Here is a 14,450-nt window from a genome sequence, read left to right as displayed (position 1 = left end):
ATTGGTAGCTCTCCAACAAAAAAATCTCTTTAATTGCAAACCAGCAGCATCCATAGAGTCATCCATAGAGTTGTCCTCCTTATAGTTATGTTTCATAGAGAAACCACCCATACTAGCCATAAGCACACCGATATCCTTTATAATATTCACCATTGTCCAAATAGCCAAAGCTAAACCCTTAGTGGTCTCAATAATAATCTTTGAGTCACCTTTGACCTCTAACTATTTGATCCCTATATTGACAACAATTTTGAGGCCCTAGAGAAGAGCCTTACCCTCAACTTGTTCACCAAGTGGCCTCTTAAAGGACCCACAAAAGTAGTTATCAACACAATTGTATGGTCCCTTATGACCCAACAACTAGTATCAACACCATAATTGGCAACACCATCAAAATTCAATTTTTTCTAGTACAATTTTGTAGGGATCCATAGTGTTTCTTGACTTTCCACTACTTTAGACTTGCTAAACTTAGCAAAGTCCTTTGAGAGGTTCCATGAATTGACAATATTTTGATCAACAACAGAAGGGCAAAGGGTAGCAAATGAGTTTCCAATGAGTGACCGACAAGTTCTCCATCAACAGCTTAATACAAGAATGGAAGATCATATGGGGGGGGCAACTCAACATCTCTAAAAAATTGTTGTTGTATTCTTTTTAGAGACACTATCAAACATGAGGTGAATTTTGCACCAAATTTGTTGAGGGGGAGGGTGTTGCAAAAGAGGTTGTCAAGCCAACTCGAATTGTTGAATATCACTTCCAAATACCAAGTGCAACATAAACCTATGCATGAATTTTTCCCATATATGATAAGAATACTTGCTATGAATAAAAAGGTGGTCGATACTTTTCTCCTTCTTGTGAATGATGCATATATTGGCTAAGAAGAAACCTCTCTTAACAAGATTATCCTAGGTCAAAAATTTTCCATGCATCACCCCCTACCAAAAGAAGAAGATCTTAGGAATGAGTTGTAGATTCTAGACATTCCTCCAACAATTAGGGTCACCTTGGTCTTTAATGAGCATATTGTAGGAAGATTTAACAACAAATTCACTCAATTGCGTAAGTGTCAAGATCGCTTTGTCGGATCTATTAAACATGGGAATTCTAAATCTTTGTGAAGTCATCATTAAGTCTTTCACCCTATTAAATAGCTCAAGACTATCAACTAAGAGGTGGCAAAGGTTTTTCCCATTTACCTCCTTGATCAATGTAGTTAGAAATATAATCTCCCACCCTATGCTTAAGGTTTTTCTTCAAAAGGTTGAAGTCCCCTTCCTCCAAGGCTTGTCAATCTAGGTATCCTCTGAAAACCTAATGTCTCTCTTATTTCCCAATTGTCACTTCAAACATGTTTTGAGGAGATTCCTATATTTGAGGATATTGCTAGAACCTAGGGGAAGATTTCTAGCGAACAGAGCTTTATCAAAGCTTTATTTGTTAAGGTACTTCACCTCCATGATCCTACACCAATCAACAACTTTGTTCACCAACTTCCAAGCATTTTGTGTCATTAAAGCTTTGTTTAAACATACTAGTTTGCGTATTTCAAGCCCCACAACCATTTAGGCGGACATAGAATTCCCAATTTACTAAGGTCATTTTTTCTCTTGCATCCTTGTCCTTAAGAAGGCGTGTTGAATTCTCTCATATTTTTCAAACATTGATCTAGAGAATTTTAAAAGAGATAAAATACACAAGAATTCCTTGAGTTGAAGTTTACCACCACTATTTAGAATCTTCCCCTTCCAACCAATTAGATTCTTCTGGGTACAATCCAAAATCGAGTTCTAGAAATCTATAGTAACGTTCTTAAGAGTAAGAGGTAGCTTGAAGTAAGTCATAGGGAGATTGGTCACCTAACAACCCAAGATTTATGTAATGTTAATATGAAGATCATGTTTAGTGTTAAAGAAGAAAAACTTTTTTTTTTTAATAATTGATACACTATCCTAAAGCTGAAGCATATTTATCCATAATTGTCTTCCCTTCAACAATAGAGGATTTGTCAAAGAAGAATGTGGCATCAATAAACTATTGTTAAGACTAAGAGGGGAAGATGGTGATGGGCTTAACACTTTTGATTTATCCAATAGAAGGTAGGTGCATTAAACTATGATCAAAGACCATAGCAACCATAATAAAAAGGTAAGAGGAAAAAGGATCTCATTTGTTGTGGCCCCTTACCAACCTTAAACATTCCCCAAGGCATCCCATTAACTAAAACAAAGAATCTAATAGTGTCAACACATTCAATAACAATATTAACAATTTTTTGGTTGAAACCAAGTCTAATCAAAACTTTATATAGAAATTTCCAATTGACTTTATCAAAAGCTTTAGAGATATCAATCTTAAGGCCATACCTACTTCCTTGCACTTATCCATGGAGTGAGTAATACTTGCAGCATCAAATATTTGTCTACCCAAAACAAACCCTTTTGGTTGGGACCGATAAACTTGTCATGAAGGGATTTAAGTCTATTCACCAAAGTCTTAGTGAAAATCTTATAATAGTATTGCAAAGACTAATCGGTTTGAAGTCATTCATAGACTTAGGATCCTAAGTTTTGGGGACGAGGACAATGTAAGTGTCAATCCGTTTACTCGTGAGTTTTCCATTCCTCAAGAAGTCTCAGTAGCCCCTAGTAACATCAAAGTTGATAATGTTAGGTCGTAGGTATTTGTAGGCCCCTGTAACAAAAGCAACAATTTTGACTTCTTTCTCAAAAACCTAAGAAAAAAGATCATTGTCTTCGATAGAGATAGACTAAGGTGGCCTAAGAGTAGGTCTTGCAACTCTTCATCATGGTTATCATTGCTTCAAAAGTAAAATTATTCAAAAATGAAAAGGCGATTTTACGTAAGTGGGCTTGGTCAGAGACTTCCCTTCTATTTTCATCCATTAAACACCTAATGGTATTTCTTTTTTTTTGAGCTTACTAGCACACATATGGAAGGATTTATAGTCTCTCTCTTTAAGCCATTAGATGTGTGATCTATGTCTCCAGTAGATCTTCATGAAGACAATAAGGTTTTCCATTTAGCTCTACACACTTCAACCTCAAGATGTAAGGCATCTCAAGGGTCCCCAAACGCCATTTGTTGTTGAAGAGGGTCCAATTCATCACTTAATTCATTATCGTTCCTAAAGGTATCCCCCAAATTGGAATTATTCCAACCCTTAACTTCCCTCCTAATGAGTTCCGACTTCTTTTCCACATGAAACATAGCAAAACCTATAATACGTGTAGACCACTGTTTTTTAATACAATCCCTAAAACCAGGTTGGGAAGCCCACGTTATCTTATACCTAAAAAGAGGGGAACAATATCTTGGTTTATTAGTCCACCTTAAAATTGGGTTATTATTAGAGGTGGTTCTAGGAAGGGCCAAGAGTGAACCCCAAATCCTAGGAAGATTACAAGATAAATCTACATGTAACCTAGATAATATGCTCTCCTTTTCTATTATTAGACCAGGTAAAGGGATTAACTTGGAGCTCCAAATCAAATAGACAAATTGTGTTAACAAACTCATAAAGTTGTTCCATGTTATTAGTGTAATGCACCAAACCTATCAGCTTCTTAGAAGGGTACAAAAGCATGTTGAAGTCCTCAACGAGCATGCACTTCACCTCTTGATCCTCCATAATGTTATTTGTAATATCCTCTCAAAGCAATCTTATTGACAAGGTGTCAATACACATTCTACATTTTCAAAGTAGCAGCTAAACTATTTTTAGATAAAATATGAGCCTCCCCTTCCACCTTAGTTATGGCTCCACCAAGTAGCAATCCCCCAAAAGCCCCCATCAATCTAATTAAAAAAGGAAGCCTTGGGCCAAATTTACCCCACCATTTCAAAGAAGGTGTACAATAAAGCATTTTAACCTCCCAAAGCAATAAGATATCAACCTTGGGATCTAGGGTATATTGCTTGATGGCATATTTGTTTTTGGGGACTATTTAGTCCCCTAATGTTCCAAGAAAGGAATGTCATTTCTTATTCTTCTAATTGAGGTATAAGGTTAATTACCTAGCACAAGTAAGCTCCCTTGCTATTACTTTATGCCTCCTTGCTCTTTTTAAGGGTATGTTAGCTTTAACAATTTCACATAAATCCTCTTGCTTTGAGTATTCTTCTTCTGAGTTTGACACTCCTCCACATCAATGGACAAACCAACACTAGGAGATTTTTTGTCAACAAATAAAATAATTGACTTGGTAACCTTTTCCACCACCATCTCACTTTGAGAAGTGAGATGTTGAATCACATTAACACCCATAGAAAAAAGGATCCCAATAGTAGTAGAGGTGTTTAAAACCTTATCAATTGAGATGTCCTCAATTATTGAGGTCTCAGCCATGGGGGTTATGGGAGCATCTTTGTTGTCAATCACTTCCACTGAAGAATGGGGAAATTGAGTCTCATACATGTCACCAACAAGGAGTCATTGGCATGAGGGGTCACCTCCCTGGATAGTATTTAATCCCAATGGGAGTTTACTATATTCAATTTTCCCTTCGTGAAGGGATAATCCACTAGTTCACCCATATTGAGGTTCACTGGATTTGCAACCTTTGAGGAACTTAGACCCACCATAGAAGTGGGTTATACCTTGCTCATATGGGAGTTATCTTGATTTACAACTTCAAAGGCACATGTAGCCACATCAATGGGAGGATCCACCAAGTTAGCAGCCTAAAAAGGATTTGGGGAAGATTTCTCTTCTTCAACTTGGGCTTCAAGAAGTGAGGCAGTGGGGCTTACATTTTGCCATCGTGTGACCTTTTATGTTACATCATTAGCAAAAAAGAAAGCATTACTAAAGCTTGCATCCAATTCCAAAGCTTCAATTTCAACACCACAAAATTGAAAAGAGTCTAGTTGATAGTCACATTCACACAAAATCTAGCATAACCTTGTCTAGACTTATTGAGTGTGACCATGGTCATTGAAACATAAAGTCTAAAAGAATTTACCAATCCATCTAAAGATTTATTGATCCCAAAATTCGAGAGGGAGACCTAGCATACAAACCCACATAGGAGTCTTCCAGTTAAGCTCAATTTGTATTTTGCTAGAGTGAGAAAGTGTTTACCACAGGCCTAAGACCCAAACAACACGAAGATTAGGTCTTCTTGGGTAGTGAATTTAAACAGGAAGAGACCTTTTGGCATAGTAGAGATACAACTGTTTCCTTTTAGCTTTCACTGGAACATTGCCCACTTCTTGACCATGTCAATAGAGGGATGAAAGCAAAAAAAATCTTGCCACCAAAGCTAAAAGCATCTCTAACACTATCATATCCAAGACAGAGTTAGAGAGAAATTTCAATACCTTTACTAATTTGTAAGAAATTCACTATAAGGGATTCCATCTCCTTATTAAGGGATGCAACCACAACATTTCTCCAATTCAGCTTGGGTGAATCATTACTTTGGGACCCATATGACACATTGGTAGCAAAAGGATTGAAACTTAACAAAGCACTAGAATCATCGTGCAAGACCAAGGTCGCCTTTGAAGAAGCTTTAGTAGTGCTATTAGGAGGATCAAGTTGTAAGGAGGAAGAATCTTCCCAGAAAATACAACCGTGCAAATCAAAAATTCAAAATTACAATGGATGGGAAAGTTGCAAAGAGAACACACAAAAACTTAAGTTTGTTGCATAGAGATCATAGACCATATTCATTGTTGTCTAAAAATTGTAACAAACATATTTTGGGTCTCATATACTAGACATGTGATGTCCCTATTCTAGTCAATTCTTGGGAACAATGTGTTAGCCCTTTTATTGGACCTTTGTGGGATAGCTGGATTAGTTAGAGGGTCAGTGGTGCTTTCTGGAGAGTTGGACCATTCTTGTGTTCAGAGCCCTGTGTTGGTTCACAACAGGCATTTCCATTCTGTAAGAAATTGCTTTTTATATCAATTTATAAGCTTTTATATGTTGCACCCCTTGTCTTATGTCTATGAACTTTTCTCTAAAAAACTAAAGTAACACAATAAGACTTGAGAGTTTATTGGAGTTTGAGTTGAGAGCCAGCAATGCTAATCACAAGACACTAGTACTGCCTTAACAGGATTAACACAAGAACATACTATTGGACAATTTTATTTTATTTTGGCAATCATCTATTTTCTTTAAATTAAAAAATTATGAATCAATCTTCCCCAAAATAGTATGATAATATTTGCATTAGCATCAATTTCTTACACATATAATAAAAAATAACCCTAACATTCGTGTGATTTACTGCAAAGACAATCCTAATAGTCCTTCATTACAATCTTTAAAAAAAATCAAATGGTTTTAAGCTTGTAGAAAAGTTGTCCATAGATGAGTAGATATTCCCCCATCTGCAACCATTTTTTGTTGCTTACACTTTTCTTTTTTGAAAGCCCATGTTTGTGTCTAGTTGCATAGACCTAAAATAAGAATTGTACATTCTTGTACTTCATGATGATAACATTCTTAGGCAAAGGATATATTGTTACATAATAAGACTTAACTATTCCTTTATGCCCCTTTTTATATGCATATAACCAATGAGGTTAAAAACAAAATGACTTCTAACCAATTATAAAAGAAAAAGTATCAAAGGCTAAGTAATCTAAAGAGTGAGGCAAGTCAATGTGTTAGCAAAAATAAAGAAGCATAGAAACTCTCATAAAGATGACTTTTACTAGAGTTCCAAAGTAACCAATTATAAAAGAAAAAGTACTAAAGACTAAGAGATCTGATGAGTGAGACAAGTCAGCGTGCTATCAAAAATAAAGATACATAGAAACTCTCATACAGACAACTTATACACACATATTTCCAACATTACAAAAATTTAAAAGAAGCATATATATCATACATCTAGCACTATATATTGATACTTCCTAAACAAGTACAATACTAAGATATTTTCATTTTTCAAACTATTCAGATTTTATTAATTATCAATCTTATTTACTAAAATAAATTTTAAAAATAAAAAATTGAACTTCTCACATTTTAAGAACATAGTAAAAATCCATTTTTATTTCATCTACTAAGCGTAAAATTTAATCAAATCATATACCTTCAAAATCGGGATCACTTAATACCAATAAATATGAAAGGAGTTGGTTTAATGAGAAAGGAAATATCATTTGAAAGTAACCAAGGTACTACAAGTCCCATGATTTATAATCAGGAATTAAACTATAAAGAAAGTAGGCCATCTATGAATCCAATGCAAACTAGCATAACGCAAGCTTAACCTTTACAAAATTAAAACTAAAGCATAACCTTGTTTGAATTCACCCTTACCATAAAACTGATTCAACTTACTTTTTGTTGTTCACTATATATTAAAGGAGTTTTAAAACAAGGGGAAGGGTAATTATCAATTTTCACAAAGAGCTTAAGAAAAGAACATTTTCCGAAGTAGCAGAACCAGATAAACAAAATATGAACTCATTTGCTTCTTCACCCATTGTGAGGCCCAGATTAATATTCACTATAATAATATAATTCGTAAGTAGATTGTTAATGCAACAAATCAATCTCCCCCCAATACACAGTTAAGAACAAATCAGGCTTTTCATCTTATGTGTTGTGCAAGTGCCTCTAAGACACTAGAATTATACATATCAACAAGAAATAGTTTGCTATTGAAAGAAAATATATATTAGATTAAATCTTAGATGCGAGAACTATGATACAAATCGAACACATGGTCTGAATGAACGTGCCGATGCTTTAAAAACAGTAACAACAATGAAAACATCAGGTTTTTAGTTTTTAAGAGACAATACATGCATTTTTCCTATCTGAAATGATAACTCAATTTGACAAGGTTTCTGCCTTCCTCTGAATTATTCTCTTGGCATGAGATCCTTCAACTTTTCCTTCAGTTCTCCAGACTGCACCCAAGGCAACATAATTTTTGGCATAATCTAGAAAAGAAGAATATAAACATAAATGAGACCACGTATATTCAGAAATTTACCTGATGCATGTTTAAGATAATGTCCGAACCTCCTACAAATTCTCCTTTTATAAAGATCTGTGGAAAGGTAGGCCAATTGCTGCAGTATCAAACCAAAAATATGGGATTAGAATTGAAATACACAGAATTCCCAAAACCAAAGATTGCAAACAAACTGAGAAGTCAACCTTAAAGTAACATTCTAACATCAACAAGGCAATAAGGGATACCACCAGTGAACAGATTGCACAACCTGGACTACATGAACAGGCTAATAAGGAAAACACAAACACAAACTCAATTGCATCTGTGTGCACAAAATTCTCAAACAAAGACAGTAATCCAAGATTGTAAACAAATCAACATGTCAAACTTAAAACCACGTCCAAATGTCAACACAATGCAATAAGAGATGCCAACACAACTTGGATTCTATGGTACCAAATTCTTCCCTGGCAACCCCAAATTCTGGTCTGGTTCTTGCGAAAGTCTGCCCAAATTCTGTTAGAAGAATCCAGCACAAATTTTTCCATTTTATGGCAAATTTGGAAAAATGGAAGGACCCAGGCCGAATTTGGCCAAAAAAAATGGATTTTTCTTACTTTTATAAAGTATTTTGTGATCTATTTTAGTCAATCCAACCCTCCAACCCTAAAATAGACCATTAAAAAGGCCAAAAAGGTAAATTTTACATCATTTGGACTAAAACATTAATATATGTGATGGCGTATTTTGCTATGTTGCTTTACTATTAACAGTGTTGCAGTAACTTATTTGCTGCTGCATGCATATATATATATATATATATATATATAGACACATAGATTTGTTTTTTCAAACATGTTTTTATATGGACAAACCCAAAACAAATTCGAACCCACCCCAAAACAATTTTGAACGAATTTGTGACCTGAATCTCAAACCTGCATATGAATTCACAACTTATAGCTTGAATACATCAAATACAAATGCAAACTGAATTGCATCTTTGTCATTTCAATAAAGCTCTTTAACACTGCAACGAATTTAAGTACCTGTGCTGTGTTGATAAGAATGGAGCTAAAAGGTAATCAAGAAGAGTTATAGTTCAAAATTTCAAAGATCAGAGATCCCATATTGTCTCTTGTTGCAATGAAGAAATTAATGAAGTCCGTTATAGTCTCCATCACTAATGTGTTTATGCAAAGTTCTGGTGTAAATGGGATTCTAATTTTGTACATATAAATATCTTAGAATATTTTAGTTTCTTTTGTAGTCACAACTACAGCTTATACCAGTTGCCACTAGAGTTATCATTGGTCTCCAAGTTTGTCTAAATTAGGATAGGACTAGGGTGATGATTTCTGTTGCAATAGAACCCTAGGAATATACCCTCACTCGAGTGGATAGCTATTTTAAGAACAAAGTATGCACAACTTACTCTGCTGTTGTCATTCCTGTACTGTCCTCTAACAAAAATTATATTCAAAATATATAACAAAATAAGGTCGACAGTTGCTGCTTGTCCAACTTAATTCTTTATATATAATTTAATAATTCCATGGATCATAAGAAACAAAATTTAAATTGTGAACCGGAGAAGCATGAATGTTTTTTGTCTATTTTTCACGTACAATGGACATCTTTATGCCATCTGCCGCTTCCTCCAGGATTTCTAGACAACTATCTCCCACAGTTCTACTCTTGAGGGGAAGTGGAACTTGGGGGGGGAATAAAAGACTTGATATTTTTTAAGTTTCCAATGCTATTGTGTTTTATATTGCTCTACCTTATTCCAAGGGGCTTCCATTAAGACTTTCAAAGTAGTTCCAAGATGGGTGCCCCCTGGTGAAACAAATTTGATAACTGCAATCTTGGTTATTGCAAGGTGACTTAATTTGGAGTAGATGAAGATCACATGAATGCCACATGGCAACAGAAAAATCCTACACAAGTGGACTAACATTAAAAACAATACACTCATCAATGTGTAAAACCATGATATACAGAGAGACTTTAAGGAACCAAGGGTTTATATGTACTGAACTCTTAGAAATAAAAAACTAATCAGTTGGATGCTGATTTGATTGCATACAAACCTCTCTAGTGTAATGTGGGTGTAAGCAAAGCCCAAAACTTGTTTGTCACAAAGATGAAGGTTGTTAGCAACATAGACAAGGCCATTCACTCTTTGTACTGTCAATCTATTACACTTCTTGAAGTGCATTTTCCAAATGCTCTAATTATGCTCACATTCTCAAGCTCTACATGGTTGGCTAAAAATGCATGGCAACCTAAAAGAAGCTATGGAGTCCAAGGACCAAACATCTCCAGCCATGTTTTTTTAAAAAGAAAACAAAATGAAAATTAACTCACTCTCATCAATTGACATCAATGGTCAAATTAGACCTTTATGTTCCCTAAATGCATTGATTTCTTTTTAGTGTAATTGTGACTTTCCTTTTTGGTAAGTCTGTGTTGAACTTCTTACCAAGTCCCAAGTCCGAGACAAAATTTGGGGCTGCTAAATCAAGTTCAAGTTTAAGTCTGGCTTTTCTAAGTATGCTACATAGCTTGCATTGCAATGAACACAACATGCTTACATGCAAGGAGAGTCTAGCAGCCCAGTGAAATTTAGAGCTAAAGGAGCCAATATAGGTTGACAAAGATTCAACTCACACAAGGTTCATTTGTATTCGTTTGAGCTTCCCTACGGTGTCTGGAAATTAAAGCGATCAAGATTTTGGTGGGGACTTTGGGAATTTAAGGTAGTGAGACATTGGCCAAACAATTTTTTAAATAATAAATCATTTTGAATGATATTGAAATATGGCATTTTCATTGTTCATTCAATGCAATACCAAATATATTTTGCGTATTGGAAAGTTACATGTATTATTTCTTGTATTCTCTTTTTAGTACTATCATCCCACAGCTATCTTGAAAACTAACACTTGATCCCTTTGTCCTCGAGACTCAACCGCCTATCTCAAGACTCAGCAGGAAGATCGGCTCCAACAACAGTCCACAAAACTATAGATTATGACCACTACTAACTTAAAAAATACATTACAAACCACTAGTAATCAAAACAAGATTACCAACATGATAAAATTTGTTGCAAAGCATGTTACATTAGGAGTCAACTCTTCTTTCTATAGTTCCTTCTTAGTTCAAGAACTCAAGCATGATTGTACATGTAATTACAAATATTTTACACATGACCCACAATTTGTGTGATCAAAAATGTTGTCAAAGCCATCCAATATAAAGTCAAAACAATGAACAAATATATCGGTATATCTCCTTGTCAAGTTTATTTGCAATGTAATGTTTTGCATTATCTATATTGATCTACTCAACAATAGCCTTACCTACCTCAATTGCAACTTCCCCTAAAATCTTGTAAATAAAATGTGGTTTTCTCCTTCCCGAAATTGAGAAAAAACGTAAATGCTTAAGAAGAAACAAAAAAGTTTCTTGTTTAACTTATATGTCCAATCATTAAACATGATGTTGTAACATTTCTTGTGCTACATCTCACACTGCTTATTGATACCAGTCTTCACATTTACCATCTTTTCATTAAAAAATTGGGCTCTTTATTAATCTCATCATTAGGGGCTGTATTGTCGCCTTTTGTAGATGCCCGAAGTTTTCCCCGAAACACAAAATCCAAATAGAAGAAGAAATAGAATACAGCTAGAAACCTCCATGTACCTGGGTCAGATCCTGCAAAATGTTAAGGATCATTGAAACATGATCCTCCAAATAGATCTTCCTTATTAGAAAGATCAAAATCATTTATTTTTCCAAAAAGGACTAGGGACAAAAATTTAATCATAAAAATATATTTAATTTATTCATGGAATTCAGCCATAGGACAGCTAGGATAAGGGGCATAATAGGGTGCCTTAATAATCCTCCACCCTAGGCCCAAGCGTGGATGTTATCCCTCTTGCCCATAATGTGGCCCCTTAGCATCCATATGAAGGGGTGTACATAATGAGGAAGCCCATAGCTGTTACCCACTTCCATTGACACACTTATCCTCTTCCTTACAATTAGAGTCCCTTGACACAATGTTCAACCAAGATGAGGATTTGAGGAAACTGCAATAGGGTGTCCAGAGCATCCTTCCCTTCTAGGCCCAAGGGTGGGGCACTCCTTGCACCACCTTGACCTCATGGTACTATTTGTCACCACCATGAGGTGGCATGCTTAGAAGAGGACCTCAAACCAGTTTTCCCCAACTTGCATTCCCCTATTATCTTACCATGGTCTAAGATTACAGAAAACATATAAAAAGTTGCACATTATTGTATGTATTCTTCAAAACAAAGATCACATAATAATACCGTATTCATATACATCATTCATAAGCAAGAAATTATAAATAGGACCCACTATGCTACTTATTATAAGATCGCTAAAGGTCAGATCTGATTGGTCCCATAGTCTTCCTTGAATGCTAATCTTCAATACAAATATCTCTCCCTTGTAGTAAAAGAGCTGTGTCTTTCCAAAGTCATACGTTTTCCTACTAAGAGTGGGATCTCCTTATTAATGACTGCTTCTTTTGATAACTGGAGGTGCAAACTGTTCAATACCCATGCCTTTTCATTAACCCTTCATTAAAATATTTTCTCTATTTTCCCAGTAACCAGTCCAATTGCTGTAATATAGTGGTCACTGCCCTTGATCATTTATATGTCAGTCGGCCAAGCATATAAACTTGAACAGGTCGACCAGCACATAATGTTATTGATTTAAATAAGTTCACCCTAATTAATTGGCCCTAAGGGAATTTTCTGCCTGGGATATTTGTCTTTTCATATGAGTTTCTTTAACTCGTTATTAATTTAATTTATGTGTTAGTGTTTAAAATACTTCAGAAGCTGCAAGTCAGCTACAGGGACATGACAGGCTTTAAACCCCACAACAGCATCAACAATAGCATTGAGTAGATTTTTCCACTAAGGTCTATCAAAACAAAAAATTAAAATAATGATTCTAAATTTAAAAACCAACTAAATTTTAATATTCAAGAGAAACAAATAAAAAACTGTATTTTAAAACCACCATAAGAACTAAATGCTTGGCCACATTGAATCAAATGATAGAACACAGTATTTGCAGCTATAGCCTATACCCATTGCTATTTGAAGTCTTATCACTATTTTGATTTGTGCATACAAACAATAGCTGTGAATCTAGATAACTATAAAGCACAGTACATAAATCTAATATCAATCTATGAAACCTAGAGCCAATATTGGTGCTCAGATTAGAAGGGAATGGATAATTTTATATATGCACGTCCCCTTTACATATGGCTAACGTTTCTTTTCTTTGCCTCTTTCTGAGATTTTTCTCCCTAAGACTCTAACCCAATTTTGACCTTCGGCATGGTTTCTAATGGCATTTGTGTGCACAAAGCAAGCATATATGCAAAATCTTGTGCAATCAATGCCTCTTCCACTGATTTTCAGTTTGCAATGATTCCCAACCAGTTTCCCTTTCTTAAGCTCTAGCAAGTTTCCAATGTGCGTCCTTAGTAAAGATTGAATGTGGGTTGGCTAAGTTTATTTACCATTTGTACTTTGTGAGTGTAGGAGTGAAACAGCATGAAATGGATTATAGAACATTAAAGGGGTAAAAGAAGAAAATAATTCCTTTTTAATTTTCCCTCTTGTTTTTCGTTCCTTGAATTCGAAAAGGAAAGAGAAAAATTGTAGAATTGGATGGCAAATAAAAAAGAAAAAAGAAATAAATGAAACAACAAAAAACTGTACTTGTTCAAATGATGCAGCAAATGGGCAGTAGGGTTCTCCAACTACACCATGGGTACCTTTAATACATTGTGGGCTGCTAAATATCTGCATGTGCACAATTCGATCACCATTTTCTGCCCAAATCAATTGGTTGTATTTTGCTATGATGTCTTGAGTTTGCCTTTTATGAGTGGATTTCTTTAAATGCATTATGGACTGGTAAAAATCTTCACAAAAGCTTTGATCACCATTCACTGCCCAAAACTGTTGGTTATATTTTGCCACAAGTTCTTTTTTGCTCGAGTATCACATTTTGTCTTTACAAAGTGATGCTGACTTCTTTTAATTGTGCTTTTTTTTCTTTTTGGTGTTCAGAAAACAAGAACTTAAATTTCAAGGGATTTTTGTTAGTGGTCCAGGAGGATATGCCTCCAGGAGCCATGATGACATCCCCGTAGGTCTCAGATGTACCAAGTGAATGGGGACTTGGAGGGAACATCCCTCATTTCCAGAGTTGGATAGCCTATATGCAGAAAAAGGTAACTTCTGAGGCAGAAAAATATTTTAACTTCCAAAATCACTAAAAGAGAGAGAGTAAACCTTCATGGACTACTGAGGGTTTGGTTCTTCCGTCCTCGGATATTATTAAAACTTTTGATTTGTGTTTGCACTTCCCACACCTTTAGGGAAATTAACATTGTTTTTGATTGCCTAAGCTAATGTG

At 35.1% G+C, this 14,450-nt stretch overlaps 1 protein-coding gene across 2 annotated transcripts in view; it reads right to left on the bottom strand.

The window, feature by feature from the left end:
* Nucleotides 1–7,443: 7,443 nt before the first annotated feature.
* Nucleotides 7,444–14,450, bottom strand: part of GRX4 (glutaredoxin 4) — a 136,818-nt gene continuing 129,811 nt past the window's right edge. For both annotated transcript variants that reach the window (XM_089787615.1, XM_089787621.1), the window contains exons 6-7: nucleotides 7,995–8,073; nucleotides 7,444–7,908 (exon numbers count right to left, since the gene is read on the bottom strand). In XM_089787615.1, the coding sequence (XP_089643741.1) occupies nucleotides 7,861–7,908; nucleotides 7,995–8,073 (127 nt within the window). In that variant the 3' untranslated portion in view covers nucleotides 7,444–7,860. The remainder of the gene's footprint in view (nucleotides 7,909–7,994; nucleotides 8,074–14,450) is intronic.

The sequence above is a fragment of the Cupressus sempervirens genome, chromosome 1 (genome assembly GCF_028749045.1).
Source record: "Cupressus sempervirens isolate cs-2001-9-10 chromosome 1, ASM2874904v1, whole genome shotgun sequence".
Classification (NCBI taxonomy): domain Eukaryota; kingdom Viridiplantae; phylum Streptophyta; class Pinopsida; order Cupressales; family Cupressaceae; genus Cupressus; species Cupressus sempervirens.
This window is presented reverse-complemented; position numbering and strand designations above follow the sequence as displayed.